The sequence below is a fragment of the Cimex lectularius genome, unplaced genomic scaffold, assembly GCF_000648675.2.
Source record: "Cimex lectularius strain Harlan isolate CLEC.00 unplaced genomic scaffold, Clec_2.1 scaffold52, whole genome shotgun sequence".
NCBI classification, from domain to species: Eukaryota; Metazoa; Arthropoda; class Insecta; order Hemiptera; family Cimicidae; genus Cimex; species Cimex lectularius.
The window spans coordinates 334,800-351,408 of NW_019392742.1; the positions used below are offsets into that span (position 1 = coordinate 334,800).

The 16,609-nt window shown below is 34.6% G+C and overlaps 1 protein-coding gene across 1 annotated transcript in view; it reads left to right on the forward strand.

The window, feature by feature from the left end:
- The window catches only part of LOC106664896 (alkaline phosphatase-like), a 445,922-nt gene that overhangs the window by 262,022 nt on the left and 167,291 nt on the right, over positions 1–16,609 (forward strand). Inside the window, exon 3 of the mRNA XM_014390962.2 lies at positions 7,160–7,334. Within this exon, the coding sequence (XP_014246448.1) occupies positions 7,160–7,334 (175 nt within the window). The remainder of the gene's footprint in view (positions 1–7,159; positions 7,335–16,609) is intronic.

The window sequence follows — 16,609 nt, forward strand, 5'->3', positions numbered from 1 at the left end:
GTTTCTGGATCTCAAATTAAATAGCCCAGATTTCTGAGGGCAATAGAAACCTAGGCGCAACAATAAGTGAAAAATGCTTAATTTTGCCCTCCATAGACAAATCCATACTTAATGAGATTTTCTTTAACTTTTTCTAGGACTTGATTACTCCTTTTAATAACATGATTAGTATCTTTATTAAATTATTTTATTAATTATTATAAAAAATGTACTATTTATTTTAAAAAATTCATTATGTAAACTGAAAAGTCACGATATCCCTCCTAACAAATCAAAATAAAATAATGCTGAGAAAAACTCTGTAAATTTAGTATAAATGGCTAAATTTACGACCATTTCGGTTTTGATTAAAATATTTTATTAATTATTATAAAAATGCACTATTTATTTTAAAAATTCAATGTGTAAACGGAAAAATTACGATATCCCTCCTAAAAATTAAAACAAAATAATACTGAAAAAAAAAATTATAAATTTATTAGAATTGGCACAAATTTACGATCATTTCGGTTTTGATTAAAATATTTGATTAATTATTATAAAAAATGCACGATTTATTTTGAAAAATTCATTGCGTAAACTGAAAAATCTCGATATCGCTCCTACAAAAATTAAAACAAAATAATACTGAGAAAAAATCTGTAAATTTATTAGAAATGTCGCAAATTTATGATCATTTCGGTTTTGATTAAAATATTTTATTAATGATTATTTGGAGGTCGTGAGATGCGGTCTGGTTTGACGTAGGTTTTAGAAAAAAATTTCTTTATCTTGCCAACGTTTCGATCTTTATCGAGACTATCTTCAGGGCCTGGGATTTATAAACGTTGTTTAAATTTTACAAATACATGCGGGCTGTGATATTTGTAAAATTTAAACAATGCTTATAAATCCCAGGCCCTGAAGATTATGTCGATAAAGATCGAAACGTTGGCACGATAAAGAACATGTTTTTCTAAAACCTACGCCATCTCACCAAAATCCGAATAATCATTGTCTAAACACCACACACATCTTTATTAAAATTTTGATTGAAATTGAAAGGTGTTCCTAGGCAAACATAAATATTCTAGTGCTTTGCCTTTCCGATAATATAGGTTTTTAACTTTTCTGCATTTAAGGGATTGGCGGAATACTTCAACTTTGGTTTTCTTAATATTGATTATCAACTACTTCTCCGTGCAGTATTCCATCCAAAATTAGTGCGGTTTTTTGTTGAAGAGTATGCTTAAATCTGCCGGTTTTTTATGATTATTTGTTTGCCTTGAAGTTCTACAAATAAATGACTTATTTTAATATAAAAATAATTAGTACAGTTAAGTACTTGTTTTTCAAAGAATGTTTTTTAATTTATTCAAAAATATTTTTTTATATTTCAACCAGATCTCTTGACAAAAGAAGCAGATCATTAATCATAAAGCAGCGAAAAGATAGAATCTTCTCGGAATCAGAGTGCAGGGATTTTCAAATAAGATTCGTTGGAAATGGAGGAAAACATCGGATTGGGAGAGCAATTGTTTTCCCGAAGCGCGTGGTCATCACTGCTGTCAGCGGTGACATATGAACTGAGGATGTTTGCCAACCGTTTCGTATCATGACCATTAGCGGCCGTTCCTACAAACACCAATGTAAGTCCCGCGTTATAAATGTTTACTTCCGTTGGCAGTTTCCAGCATTACTGTTTTCAGTAATTTATGCCGGCTATGTCATTACATTCAGATGAATTTCGTCCTTCAAGAAAAATCAATTTATATACAAGTATCCAAAAAAGGAAAATTTTAATATACAAAAAATATTTATGAAAATATATTCTAGAGTCGGGTGTATGAATTGAACGGCTAAATGATAAATTTTTGTAATACAGGAAAAAAAGAATAAGAAGTTAGACAGGATGAAATAGGGATAGAGCGTAATGGCCCTTCTACGATCTCAATTCGTTCCGACTCTTTTTCCTTATCATCCTTCCGACTCTCCTGTTTTCTGCTTTGTTCCTGGAAAGATTCCTTATTTCGTCTGACAGAAAGCCGAGGGAGAGTGTGAGATAGTTCTTAAAATAATTTTGGGAATATTATTCTCACGTCCCCCCAATCTCTCCATCACATTGCTGGTTTATTTCCTTCACCCTCCCCTACCGTCCTCATAATATTACGGATATTAAAGATTATAAATTTATATTTAGTTATTCGAATAAAATGAATACCTATCGAAATTTTAATAATTAACAAACCTGTAAAATAAATGATGATAAATTTTTCATTGAAGAAATACAAAACACAACTACATTAATGAATCATAGTTATGTTTTGTAGTTTAATACTTAAAACAATTCAAATTTTAAAATGTAATAAATGATTTAATTTCAAGAAATGTTTTGTTACAAAAAAGTAATTTGAGTTTTTTCTATATTGTGAACAAGGAAATATTGAATTTTTTTCAATTAATTAATCTTTAATTAAGGTTTTGGTTGAAACAAAAAAGTCAGTGTCACGAGGGGGATTCGAACCCACGATCTGCGGCTAAATACACCGCTGTTCTCTTCGGTTGAGGTGGGAAGTTGGTGTCCGAGTGGATCGAAGTCACGATAGCTCAAGTGGTAGTGTAGCGGCGTATCTAGCCGAAGATCGTGGGTTCGAATCCCGCTCGTGACACAGACATTCTTATCTCAACCAAAACCTTAATTAAAGATTAATTAATTGAAAAGAATTTATTTGAATAATCGGATCACAAAACCTAATAGATATAATAATGCATTTTGTTAAACCTGTTATAATTGTGTAATAAATTCACTAATTTCGTGGTCCGCTTGACCAATTAATATTTTACAATTAATTAAGGTGAGATAAAAAAGTTAGTGTTAGTGTTAAGTTAACTTAATGTCCGAGTGGATCGAGTTCACGGTAGCTCAAGTGGTAGAGCAGGCGTATCTAGCCGAAGATCGTGGGTTCGAATCCCACTCGTTCCATTGACTTTTTACCTAATTAATTGATTAATAAATTGTAATACACACGTTGTGTAAACGATGATGACCCCTATTTCTCAAAATCAAGAATAAGAAAAACAAAATTGTAATTATTAACTTCTTTAATTTTTGAAAAAGAAATTGAATACGTAATAAATTCTGTAATTTTCATATAGGGTATTTAAGACCCCGAGTAACGTAGGTATCGCTAATCTGGTGTACCAAAGCTCAACAAAAACAACCTACTCGTACAAAGTGTACAAACCTATGTATCACAAGGGCAATGAAAACAACCCGCTTAATTGGGTAATAATTGGACTAGAAACTCTGTTAAACGTACCTCGATAGGAGATATTTATACAAGGAGAAGCGGGGAAATAGTCATTTAGGCTCCAGAAATATCAAACTGGGTGGGAACTAAACACATCGGCTACACAACAATAATCAATAGTCAGACACTCTTTCTTAGAAATGGCGACTGACCACATAATCCGGCAAAAACTCTTTACAACATCCTACAGTGTCAACATACTACAAAGGAGAAGAAAAATTCAAGAGGATATCAGATACAACGGAAGATGGCTCCAAAACAAATGGACGAACTGGATCAGGAATTTTCTGTCCAAGTTCAAGATATGATCAATCAAACTCATTAAAATCCCCCGGACACAGGCAATCGAAGGAGTTTCTGAAGGAAATCAAACCAAAAGAAACGAAATGGTTACTCTCTAACTCTAGGAGGGGAATAAGGAGGCTGATAGGTATCCTAACGGGCCATTGCCCCTTGAGAAGACACCTCTTCATAATGGGTATTCTACCAGACCCCTTTTGCCGCTTCTGTGAAACAAAGGAAGAAACGGCTCGACACTACCTTGCAGAATGCGATAGGTATGCTAGGGAAAGATTTGAAACTTTCGAAGGAGAGGACATACCAAAACACTCCCCAAGATAAAATGGTCCAAAATCTTTGGGTTTGTGAATAGGTCCAAAAGGTTTATGCAGGACTCGTGAGCCGACCAGGTCCCGGACCTTTTAGGGATGGGGTACGGGCCACCTAGGCTTTTAACCCCTCGGGTCCTGGTCACCCGCCCTGCGTAATATATATATATATATATATATATATATATATATATATAAACTCATTAAAAACCTTATCTTTTACACTGAAATACATGCCATCAATGCCTTAGAAAATCTTAAAAGACTGGTAAAAAAATTATCTCGAAATATGACAAGTAAATGCATCCTAAATAAATGGAGTCTGGAAGGAGTACAATAAGGTAAAAAGCTGCAGTACATAGAGAACTCCTCTACTTCTTGCTATCCATAAAAAAAATATACAAAATCCAAATCCAGGGAAAACGCAACAATCCAAAAATACGAAAAAGCAGAAACATTGCCCAGAGGAGGACTGCAAGACCATATATAAGCCCGAATCTAACTTGATATGACAAAAATAAACATAGAATCCTCCATCTCAGAATGGATAAAAAAAAGAAAAAAGGAGAAATGGATAAACCCTAGAGGTATATGTAATAAGCTTATGTTAAAAGAACTCTCATCAAAACTGGCATACTCATTGCTACAGTTAAAGAGGGCTACAAAGAAGGAATAGGGCTATTTACTGGTCACTGCCATCAGAGAAAACATGTATATAAGATGGGTGTATTCAATGATGACTGCATTTGTAGGCGATGCAATGAGGAGGAAGAAACAGCCACTCACATAAACTAATGCAGGGAAAGGAATTGTAGCACTCAATGGCCTAGTAATTCTTAATGGAAGGTTCGAGTCAATTAAAATGAACTAAGGTACTAAGAAAAGTACAATAAACCAGAAGGCTACAGTGCTAGGACATAAAACACTTCCTAGATTCCCGTCAATATGTCTTCATTATTGATGCAGGATTGTAATTATGTAAAATACATATCAAATTCCAAAACCAAACTCAGCATAGGTACATAGGATTTTGATTTTTACAACTCAAAATTAGACTATCTTCCTAACACTTACTAATAAAATTAATTAATTTGCTGACAGTATTATTATAGTGAAATTTCTTGTTGAGGTCAACAGTTTGGCCATTTAAAACTCACCACTTTAAATGGCAGAATTTTGAAACTCCTGTGATAAAAAACAATAAGGACCTTGATTTTTAATTTAATTAAATTAAGTGTTTAATATATTCCATTATACACAGACCTGGATAGATTTTCAAGTTGTGCAAGAGTTCCAGAAGAATGTGGAATATTACAAAAACATTTTAGTCTCCTTATTTTAGCTGGTTGAATTTATCAAATTGATTTTAGAATTTAGCCATTGTTGCCTATGTTGTAGTGTGGGCACAAAAAATTGATCATTCATTCAGACGGCTCTAAAACATAAAGGAACCGGATCAATAATTTTTGTTCAAGCCCAGGACATGAGCAATCAAATATATTGAGGACCTTTTCAATTACCTTGTACTCTTTAAAAGAAGGATGAATCGAAGGAACTAGGAATATATTAAAAAAAGCCAGAAGGCTCTACTGCCTAGAGAACATAAACCCTTCATTATTTGGTTTTCTTTTATCATCTTCACCTTATAGGGTATTACCGAAATCCTATTTAACTTTTTAATTTCATACATATTTTTTGCGTTTGTTAACTAGATTTGTTTCTACGAAAATTAAAACAGGATTAGCTGAAAATTGCCTTGAGGATGTCAATAAATTTGATGAAACGACGACGCTTAAAAACGTAGTTTTTCTTTTCTTTTACATTCCTTTATTACATTTGGAGGACGGCACCAAAACCGATAAGGGTACGGGAGCTGGAGTCTTCATAATGCACCCTAAGACCGAACTGACGTGGTAAACATCCTACAGCTTTCCAATCTGGAATGCGCCAGGGAAATTAGAAAGCTAGGAATACTTTACCGTAAGATAATAGCCGATTTCTCTGACAGTCATTCAGCACTTAAGGTCCTATCGTCATGCGAAGGAGAAGGCAAAGAATGTTTGGAAATGCATGAAGGCCCAGACAGAAGCCAGTTACACTGGCATTGGTCCCTGGGCACTCGGGACATAGAGGCACCGAAAAGGTTGACGTGTGGCCGACTGGACTATCTGGGTCCTGAACTCTACTGTGGCTTAGCATTCTGCTACAAAAGAGGATAGTTTTAAAATGGAACCTTAATGATTCCAAAACCTGGTGGAACAATACTACAGGTATGAGGCACGCGAAGAAATTCATAGAAAGACCATCTGCAAAAATTAAAAAAGAATTACTAGAAGGCACCCTCAACCGAACTAGGTTTCTTGTTAGACTCCTGAAAGGTCATTACCTCTTAAGAAAGCACGTACTCCGGATAGGAGTACAAGAAGGAAGAGTAGGAAGAAACACTGTGCAGATATTGCCAGGAAGAGAAGGAGACCGCAGAACACATTGTATGTTTCTGGGAAGGTCTATGTAGATGCAGGTTCTTGCAACTAAGACAACAAAAACCGCAAGCAAGTTCTACACTAATGAGCCGCTGGTAAAGCTATGGAGGCTGATTAACAACCTGAAGCTGGCAGTGAGTTATAAAAAACAGGGAAGCACAAGTGATCTATTCAGTTCGAGGTGCATTAGGCCTTGTATATAAGAGGGAAGTTTATGGGCCGACAAACAGCTGAAGTCTTCGCCGGCTCTCTGCGTGTTTTCCTTCTTTTTCTTTTCTTTCGCGCATATTTTGTTTTAAACTGCAGCCATTTGAGCGTCTCGATCTGGTTACTGACTCTCTGATTTCAGATATATACTACGTTGATATTCTAGAATGCTAGTCTCTCGTTTGTACCTCAGGTTGTCAAATACATATATATACATCACCACAAACATAGATGTCTGCTCACATTCACTCCCCCAGAGTACTCGATATTCCTCGAGGCGGGGTTATAAGCAACCCCTTCCTTTCACGCTAATAAATTACTTTTACTCTCCAGACGTCATACATTCACCCCCAGAGTACTTGAGTACCCCAGAGTATTCTTAGGCCTTGTAGCCACCACTTTTATCCCTATCTATATCTACCTGACCGAGAATCGCAATGTTCAAACGAATTTAATCATAACAATGATCTATTGTACCATGTACCTGACTTGAGAACAGTTTTTGTTTTTAATTAACAAAAATTTGCTACATATTGTATATAAATCGAATTGTCTTTTTGTTTTTTGACAGACGTACAATTTGGACGCCCAGATCGGCGAGTCGTCGGCTTGTGCGACAGCCCTCCTTTGCGGTGTGAAAGCCAATTTCGAGACTGTCGGCCTGGACGTGAACGGCCGCTTCGGCAACTGCGCCTCCAGCCTCAAGTCGCGGGTGGACTCCCTCATCGCTTGGGCCCAGCAGGAAGGTAATCCTCCGTCCCAGTCGATTAACTCCCGCCTCAATAACCGTAAATCTAATCCGATCCGGAGCCCGGCTCCGACCTGCCTCTGTAAAAAATTAAATTCCACCAAATTAATGAATTCCTGGTACGACGATGGAGAAGGGTGGAATAAAATTGTTTTACAGGAGGCATTATTTATTTTTATATCGTTCTCCCTTCGGGAAAATTTTATACAATAGCTGTTTTTTATTTGTACCATTAGCATATCGATGGAAAACAATTTTTCTTAAGGAAGCATGAACTTTTTTATAGTATGCCTTAAATCCGACCCATCCTGATATCAAAGTCTATTGGCTTGTGCTATAAAAATAAATATAAAATTATAATCCTTTTAGAGAAATATTGTAATACGACTAAAAGAGCTTTCTTTCTAACATTTTTTATCTTATTCAGTGTATATAATAAGATTGATTCCGTAATTATCTAAACGTCGATTTACTTTGAAATAACGCTTGCATTTATTTAATTTGTCTTTTTCTCCTGTTGAATTTACTAAATTCTTAACAAATGTGACTTGTTAGTTGCCCCCTGTGCGGCGGGACTTGAATGTGAATCATATGTTAGAAGAATATTGTGTGAAAGATCTGTGTGTAGAAGAATGTGAACGACAAGCGCCGCGCAGGATTCTGTGAGGGCCTACTCAACGATAGATCGAAAATATTAAAGCACAACAGTGATTATAAAGATAAACTCCTTGAATATCCAATATCGATAAACTCATATGGTTATATATAACCTCTCGCACGTGGATAAAATGTGACATCTTGTTATGTATAGTGTGAACTGTCTTTGGCGAAATATAAAGTACCCCATCGACCTGTCAGACTAGTTAGAACTAGTTGTTAGTTCAATGAATATCTGTTGTACGAGACATCGGCGTAATATCAATATTCCGATGTTTTCCCAATTTTTATGTCCATCCGCTTTGAAATAACTATAAGAACTATATAACTGTAAGAAAGTATTTATTTGCATGAAAGGTTAAGGGTGAACGGACGGATGTGTGGCGGAATATACGATACCCCACTAATTTTGTTAAACCCAAAATTATTTCGGGTCAGAGCAAAATAATCCTGGTAGCTCGTCGTGAGTGGGGGGGGGGGGTAAGAATGGAGGGACAATTTACAAAATAATAAAAAAGAAATATTAAAGACCAAAGAAATATTGGTGAGTTGGGGCGCCACCCCATGTTATGCCTCCAGAGTAATGGGGAACTCCTCCAACTAAAAGTATATTCTTGTTTATACTCTAAATAAATTTGATAAAAATAAATAAATGTATGAGAGGAAAGTAGTACAATATTTTCTATTAAAAAATATGATTTACTTTATTCCATGGCGGTCACTCCAGGCAAGGCCACTAGGCTTGGGCCTGGTATAAAGCCAGCCTAAAGCCAGAAATACACTTACCCGATGCTACGCCATGCGACGCAACCCGACGCTCTGCGATCCCCACTGTCCAGATTTTCGTCGGGTCGCATCGAGTACAGTCGAAGACAAAAGAACGGGTGACTCATATTTTTATTCAAACTACATGTATTATTGTCGTTATATTAATTACAACATACTTATTTTAATATAAACCAAATTAACTGTGATTAAAAATTAATTAGTTTTTATTTAAAAAATTAATTTTAATGATTTGGTAGAAAATTAATCAATTCACCGGAATAGGATTTTTTGATATAATGAATGTAACTAACAATTTATTGGCGTAATATACTAAAATTGGAACATTTTACACGGTTTTGCTCATAAAATTTAATTAACAATTTATTTCATAGTTTTGCTCGTAAAGTTACACCATTTTTTAATGCCGGGTAGCATCAGAACAGGACACTCATATTTTTGTAGTTTATTTCAAACTAAGTACAGTAATTTTGTCGTTATATTAATTACAACATGTTATTTTAATGTAAACCAAATTAAACGAGATGAAAAATGCAAAGGTTTTTTTAAACATTGTTTAATTATGATGATTAGGAGTAACTTTATTTAAAATAATTAAGTTTAACAAACAATTTATTAGATGGTTGTGCTCATAAAATTTAACTAACAATTTATTACAAGGTTTTGCTCAAAATAGTGCATTAAGAACAAAAGATGCGTTGCGATTGTGATAGTGATTATTGTGATAAACGCTGTGGACTGTACGCGACGTGTGCTTCCAAAACGTGGCAAGGCGTCGGGTAGCATCGGGTGTGTTCCTGGCTTAACACCGCGGTTCCTGATCAGCAACTAAACTTCTCCTTATCGCATTCGAGTTCCCTCTGCTTAAATGATTATTTATGTATTTACGAGGTTCCTGGCCATGCAAAATAATGAAGCCAAAAAAAAAATGTAGGTTAATAAGGAGGGAGAGAAAAAAAATAAATAAAAATCCACTTAACAAGGGGGGAGGGGATTTATTATTCTTAAACAGAGTAAAATTAAAATAGGTACTTTGTTTCCTTAATCAGCTATAAAATAAACTATAAACCAGATCTGGACTAACTTAAAAAAAATTAAAACATAATAACCTAAATTAACAATAATAAATCATTAAAATTAAAACAAACAAAAATTCCTCAATTCAAACCAACATTTTTACTTGGGAATCGTTCATCCAGCCACAACCATCCGCCGAGTCCTGCTGGGTTCCAGTCCTGCCGAAATCCGCTCCAAAAAAAAGATAAAATCTCCGGAGAGTCGGGGCCGCCTCTATATCCTTTCAGGAAGCCACGAACGGACTGTCCTCGCTCGTCGCCGTGGTCTGGTGAGGAAGACGCCCGGTGGAAATTCCAAAAATGGAAAAAACCACGAAGAAAAATCCGGACGAGCTGTTTTCCGGAGAATCTCTATCAGTTGCCCACTCGTAGGTGTTTACCGCACTGTTCTCCTCGGCGACCTCTGGCTCGGTCCAAGCGATCGCGTTATCGCTTAATCCCTGGCACTAAATACACACTCTTAATAATAAACGTAATAATAACACTCATTGTCGATTTCACCAATTTCTTACGTACACTGGTTTTTTAATTAATAAAAATTTATCCATCTTATAACTAGGTTACATACCTCCTTACAAGAAAAGGAAGCTAATCGAGGCAAGAAAATAAAAATTTGATTTTGGGGCAAAAAAACCACTTTCCTCTCTTACAATAATGATATTATAAAAACCTAATTTTTTTTGTCACAATTTGTTTCAACTAGATAATTCAATTAATAAAGTGAATGAGTGTGGTATGATAGGAGCGCAAGGCATCAGCGTAATGTCAATACCTGGGTGCCAACACATTTTTTAATTTTACATACGGTTTGAAAGGCCCTACCTGTAAGAATGTATTTATTTGCATGAGAGTTCCTACTCACTAAGTTGTTTTCAACGACCGGATTTCGAGCTCATAGATCTTCATCAGATAGAAGGAGTTCTACAACGACGTCTCTCTACATGGATTACAAGACTGAACCCCCCAACACGATGTTGCCCAATCCCGGCCAACACGATGTTCCAATGAGAAGATGGTTTTTAGTTGCCGTTTAAAAGGATTTCTATTTATTTACTTGAGTGTTTAGTTTGGATGGACGGATCTGTGGTGGAATATAGAGTACCGCTGTCAAACTGGTTAGTTTAAGTATAGAATAGGTTTTCTTACCCATTGTGTGCGTGCTGGTATAATATTGATTGAATCAGGGCTCTTTACCACGTGTGAGAGGAGACGTTTATTAAAAGAGAAGTTACAAGTTCGATGTATCCGTCACTTCAGCGGAACGAAAATCGCTTATGTACGGGATACTGAGCAATTACAAAGATGGAAAAGACAAAAATGAGAGTAGCGCGGGCTATGAGCGTAGATGTTTGCCGGAAAAAAATGTGACAATTCGAATAATATAAATTACCGCCCAACATCCATTCTACGCTCAATTGGTGAATTAGTCCAATCCGTTTTTTTAACCCCTTTCTACTCAACTTATAATTTCTGATGAACAACACGGCTTTCTAAAGGGAGGCAAGAATAATCTAATCCATAATATGGGGAAAACCCTCCATGTTGGTACACTGTACTCGTATACCAGTTTGTCTTAAAATTTACAAACATCTCAATGAATGACGTTGAATAGTTATAACTAAAAAAAATTCATTCTTCCAAATTAAAAATTTCTTTCTTTAAACTAAGCAATATTTGACGCAGCATTTGACACATCTGATTAATGATTAATGATTTTAAAAATTGATTATTAAAATGAATTCATCACATTCCGAGAGAAATGTATCTTCATATATACAGTTAATATATAGTTTGTACACAAAATGACAAAATTTATGACCTTGTCGCAATTGGTGAGTGCCACATTATAATGTAATTAGGACCACTTCGATATACTGAGTGATACCAACATCCTTTTGGCCCTAAATCTACCAAAAGTATGTTAATGCTTAACGTTAAAAGCAACGTTAGAAATCTTTAATTCGCATGATCACAATTTTACATAGTGGTATAATCGACTCGTTCTCTAGCATTCTGCGTCATATCGTACTTCTTTCCATTTTCTCTTTCTTTTTACTAAGTACAAATACAGTTGTTTTTTATTTATTTATTTAATTTTTTAATTTATTGACTTTTCATTCTCTCTCTCCCTCTCTCTCTCTCTCTCTCTCTCTCACACACACACTCTCTCTCTCCCTCTCTCTCTTTCACTCTCTCTCTCTTACTCTCTCTCACTCTCTCTCTTTCTCTCTCTCTGTCTTACTCTCTCTCTCTCTTACTCTCTCTCTCTCTATCTCTATCTATGTCATCTCTATCTATCTATCTACCTTTCTCTCTATCAATCTATCTCTCACTCTCTCTCTTATCTTTCTTCATAACTTCTCTCTCTCTCCCTCACTCTCTCTCTCTCTCTCTCTCTCTCTCTCTCTCTCTCTCTCTATCTATCTACCTTTCTATCTATCTATCTATATCTCACTCTCTCTCTTATCTTTCTTCATAATTTCTCTCTCTCTATCTCTTTCTCTCTCTCTATCTATCTATCTTTCTCTCTATCTCTATCTATCGCTCTCTTTCTCTCTCCTTCTTCAAATATTTTCTTTCTTTCTCTCTACCTATCTTTCTATCTATCTCTCCCTCTGATCTCTCTTGATATCTTCTTTTTATTTCTCTTTCGCTCTAACTACCTACCTATCTATCTATGTAACTATCTATCTCTCACTCTGTAGCTTATCTCTCTTCACATCTTCTCTCTCTTTCTCTTTCTTTCTTGCTCTCTCTCGTTCCTTCTCTATATCTCTTTCTTTCTTTCTAGATAGATCTATGTCACTCCCTTTTTCTGACTCTATCACTCTCACTCTCTTTCTCTCTCTCTCTCTCTCTCTCTCTCTCTCTCTCTCTCTCTCTCTCTCACTCTACCTATCTATCCATCTCTCGCTCCGTACTTCTCATTTTTCCTCTAACTACTTTTTTTTTCTCTCGCTCTCGTTCTGCTTTATTGTTAACTTATTTTGATCTAGTCTTTTCCCTCTTTCTAAGTAAAAATACAATCTCTGTTTACTTCTTTTCAATCTCTCTTTCTTCTTCTTTTATTTTATTTATTTGTATTTATATACTTTTCTTATCTTTTTCTTCCACTCCCTTTCTCTTTCTTTACTTTTGTACTTATACATTTACTTTTGATATCAAACTGTTGACCGCTCGTCCGCAACACCCAATGCAAAGGGCCCAACAATGGGTCAAATTGTACGTTCAGCCTCCTGGATGACTGAATCAATAGTAAAGGAAACTAAATGCTTAAAACAGAATTTTAAATTTTTTGTTTCAACATTCTACACAAATCGAATTAAATATGGAACAAAAGAGGTGTTTGAATAATAATTTAGAATAGAACGGTATACCATATCGGAAGAAATCTAAATATGCTAAGCTAACCTCATAAATTCATAATGATCAAAGACACAACTTTAAATAGAGTAAGCAATTGTTTACATTTGGTAACCATGAAATTATTGGTTATTGTTTCAAATTCCTGATGAAGGGGATAAATATTTCAACAGCTTACGAAAGAACAGATGTTTTCATTATTTCAATATTGTCTTACCGGGATATTTTATGTAAAATTACAATAGTAAATATGTCGTTAATATAACATCATGATATATTTGTGTTTTATTTTACATCTTTACAAAATATTGAAATGTTTTTTGATTTTATTAAAGATATTTGGTGGAATAATGTTTCCATTATTAACATTAAAATATTTAAACAGGTTTTATTTGTAATATTTTTTGTATACTGTTCACCCTATAATTTTTATAAAACTGTAACTTTTGTCTTTTTTTTAAATCTTTAGAAAAAAAGATTACCTTTAAAAAACATACGATTTATTCCTCCCCCCCCGGCAAATTGCAGACTGCGGGATTTTCCTGCCACAACTCGTTGCGGGTTTGGTAAAACAATGTATAAAAAAGAAGTGGCAAACATTCGGCATGTCAATGAGCAGAAGGGTGGGTCCGTGTTGCCACCCCTTTCTGAGCAGTTTGCTGTCTTCTCCACTGGGCGCCATCTCACAGTACCTGACTTATGACCACGTTCAATATACATTCTTAACATAGTTTTTATTACGGAGATTTATTTTACTTTTAATTAAATATTTTTATTATATTCGAATATGAAGCTTTCAGAAATGGTTTTATTTCATTTCCAATGTTTTTTCGTTCCTTTAACTTTTCATTTAATAAAACTTTGATTATGGCAACTTCATAGAATTAATATCGTTTGTTTTTATAGCGTTTTTCGGCTGAACTACTCGTTCAATTTTGTAATGTCATAGGAGAATAAAACGAGATTCCTTTCCCCCTAGAACTTGATCAAAAGATTAATTTTGACTCGTTCGGATCATCCCTTAAAGTAACAATCTTATTTCTTTAAACCTGATACGTAGTACATTACGTACAAACCACATTACAGATAACTTTCTCTTTTAATTAATCTTTAAAACGTGGTCAGATTATTTGACAAGAAAAAATACAACAACAGTGTTGATTAATGTTTAGGAAGTTTAACTTTAACTCTAACTCTCCGCGGGTGAGGTTCAGCGGTCCCACAGCCGGAACCAGAGAAGTTAAAATTATTACGACCTAACAAGAAGTGTCCGTGGCTATGGCTTAACGGCAAAAAATAAATAATTAAATAAAAACGGTTATTATATTTTTATAAGTCTTGTGTGTTATTTGAGTCATATTTCTCCATGTCGAAGTACTAGGCAAAAACCTGTGTCACGTCCAAGGCAAATGTTTGTCTCAGACCCCGAAAATATTGAACTTGGAAATGGTCAACCGAGAAAATAAAGTCGGAAAGGCTATCAAAACTTGTCTGTCCTAAATAAGGTCGATGCGTATATTCACGTCAAGCTGGTAAACTTGGAACAACACCTCGCTTCTCTTGTTCAACTCGGATGTACAAAACCAAATCCGATCACTCACAGAAGGGGAAACATCTGCGAAGATCTTGATTTTGCGCTGGCAGAGATACAGTTCAGACGATTGTGTTTTTCAAAAACATCATAGCTTCAATAATCTTAGTTAAATTTAATCGAATAGTCAGGGGTATAAGAAGGGTGATGCAGTCACTAACCTAGCGCTGATTATTATGACATTGAAAGCCTGACAGTCCAATGTTGCACAATTTTACACATTAAATCCTACAAAATCCAATTCATTTTTAAATAATTCTCAAATATTTTTTTGCAAATCCATAGGTAATAATCAGTGTTGCAGATGCTAGCTTAAATTGAGTTTGTACAGCTTCTTTTCTTTTCTTTTTTAAATTAATTATTATACAATTTTATAATTTAAAGTTTCTTAAAATTTAGCCTAAAGAGCAACAAGTCTCATTGTTTTTCAGAAATATAGCATAATTAAGAAGGAATATAACATAGTGTATCACAATCTTTGTTTTATGTGCAATCCTATGTTTTTGGCTGTAGATGGTTCCAATGAATTTATTTTTTTAATCAAAATTGTCAAGTTTCACTACATTCAGTTTTTTAAATGACAGTAGAGGTTTAGTCTTTTGGGAAAATAAAATATTGCCCTTCACAGTGTTTGTAACTTATTTACAATAATAGATTTCACTTAAAATTATAAGTAACAGTAAGTCTCATAAAGTTTTGTACTAAAAGTTTGCACAATAATTTTTTTAAATGAAATCTTATGGTTTGGCTGCTTATTTTCATATCAAGACGGGGTTTTTATTAAAAAAATGTCGTCGGGATCTGTTATGAATTGGTTTTACATTTTTTAAATAACATCACAATGGGTTGGTCTTTTTGGATAAAAAACATATTATAATTAATAGTTTTTCATAGTTTTTAAAACTAATTAAAAATATGGTTTATATTAGAAGTTTCATAGTGTTTTATTAATATTTGTATAATATATGGTGTATAATATTCAATTTTCTACCAACTCTATTATTGGGCTGCTTATATCATCTAGATACATAGTTTTATTATTTTGGGATTCATTATTGAAATCATCTTCAGGCTCAAAGTGTTTGTCTTCTGTGTAATTGTGCCATTCTTGCGTGTCGTGTTGAGAGTGCACTTTGAGCCCAGAAGATGATCTCAATAAAGATCGAAACGTTGGCACGATAAAGAAAATGTTTTTCTGAAACCTACATCACACCAGACCGCATCTCACGATTTCTGAATAATTATCGATTAACCGTCACTAATCACCACACATTACATTAATTTTTTGCGTACGCAATTATTTGTTTTTGCTGCCATTTTTCATAGAAAGTACATATTTTTTTAAATATTTGTCATCAAAATAGGTTTAGGTTAAAAGCAACAAGACAGAAGTTTAATTTTTGCTGCAGTTCCCTTCTTTCCGTAGCTAAGCTAACGGGGAAATAAATAAAAAATATTTTAAAATCTACACAGATGTTAAAAATTAACGCTAATTTTACATTTTAAACAAACGACTATTTAAAATAATTCATCGTTTGGATAATTCTAAAATTTCTTGTTGTGAAATTACGTTTAAAAGTATGACCCCTATTTAAAATCTTTATGTGAGGTATTGGTTGAAATAAAAAAGCCATTGTCACGAGCGGGATTCGAACCCACGACCTTCGGCTAAATACGCCGCTACCCTACAGCTTCAGCTATCGTGACAGCGTGACAGCTCAAGCGGCAGAGCAGCGGCGTATTTAGCCGAAGATCGTGGGGTCGAATCCCACTCGCGACACTGGCTTTTTTATTTCAACC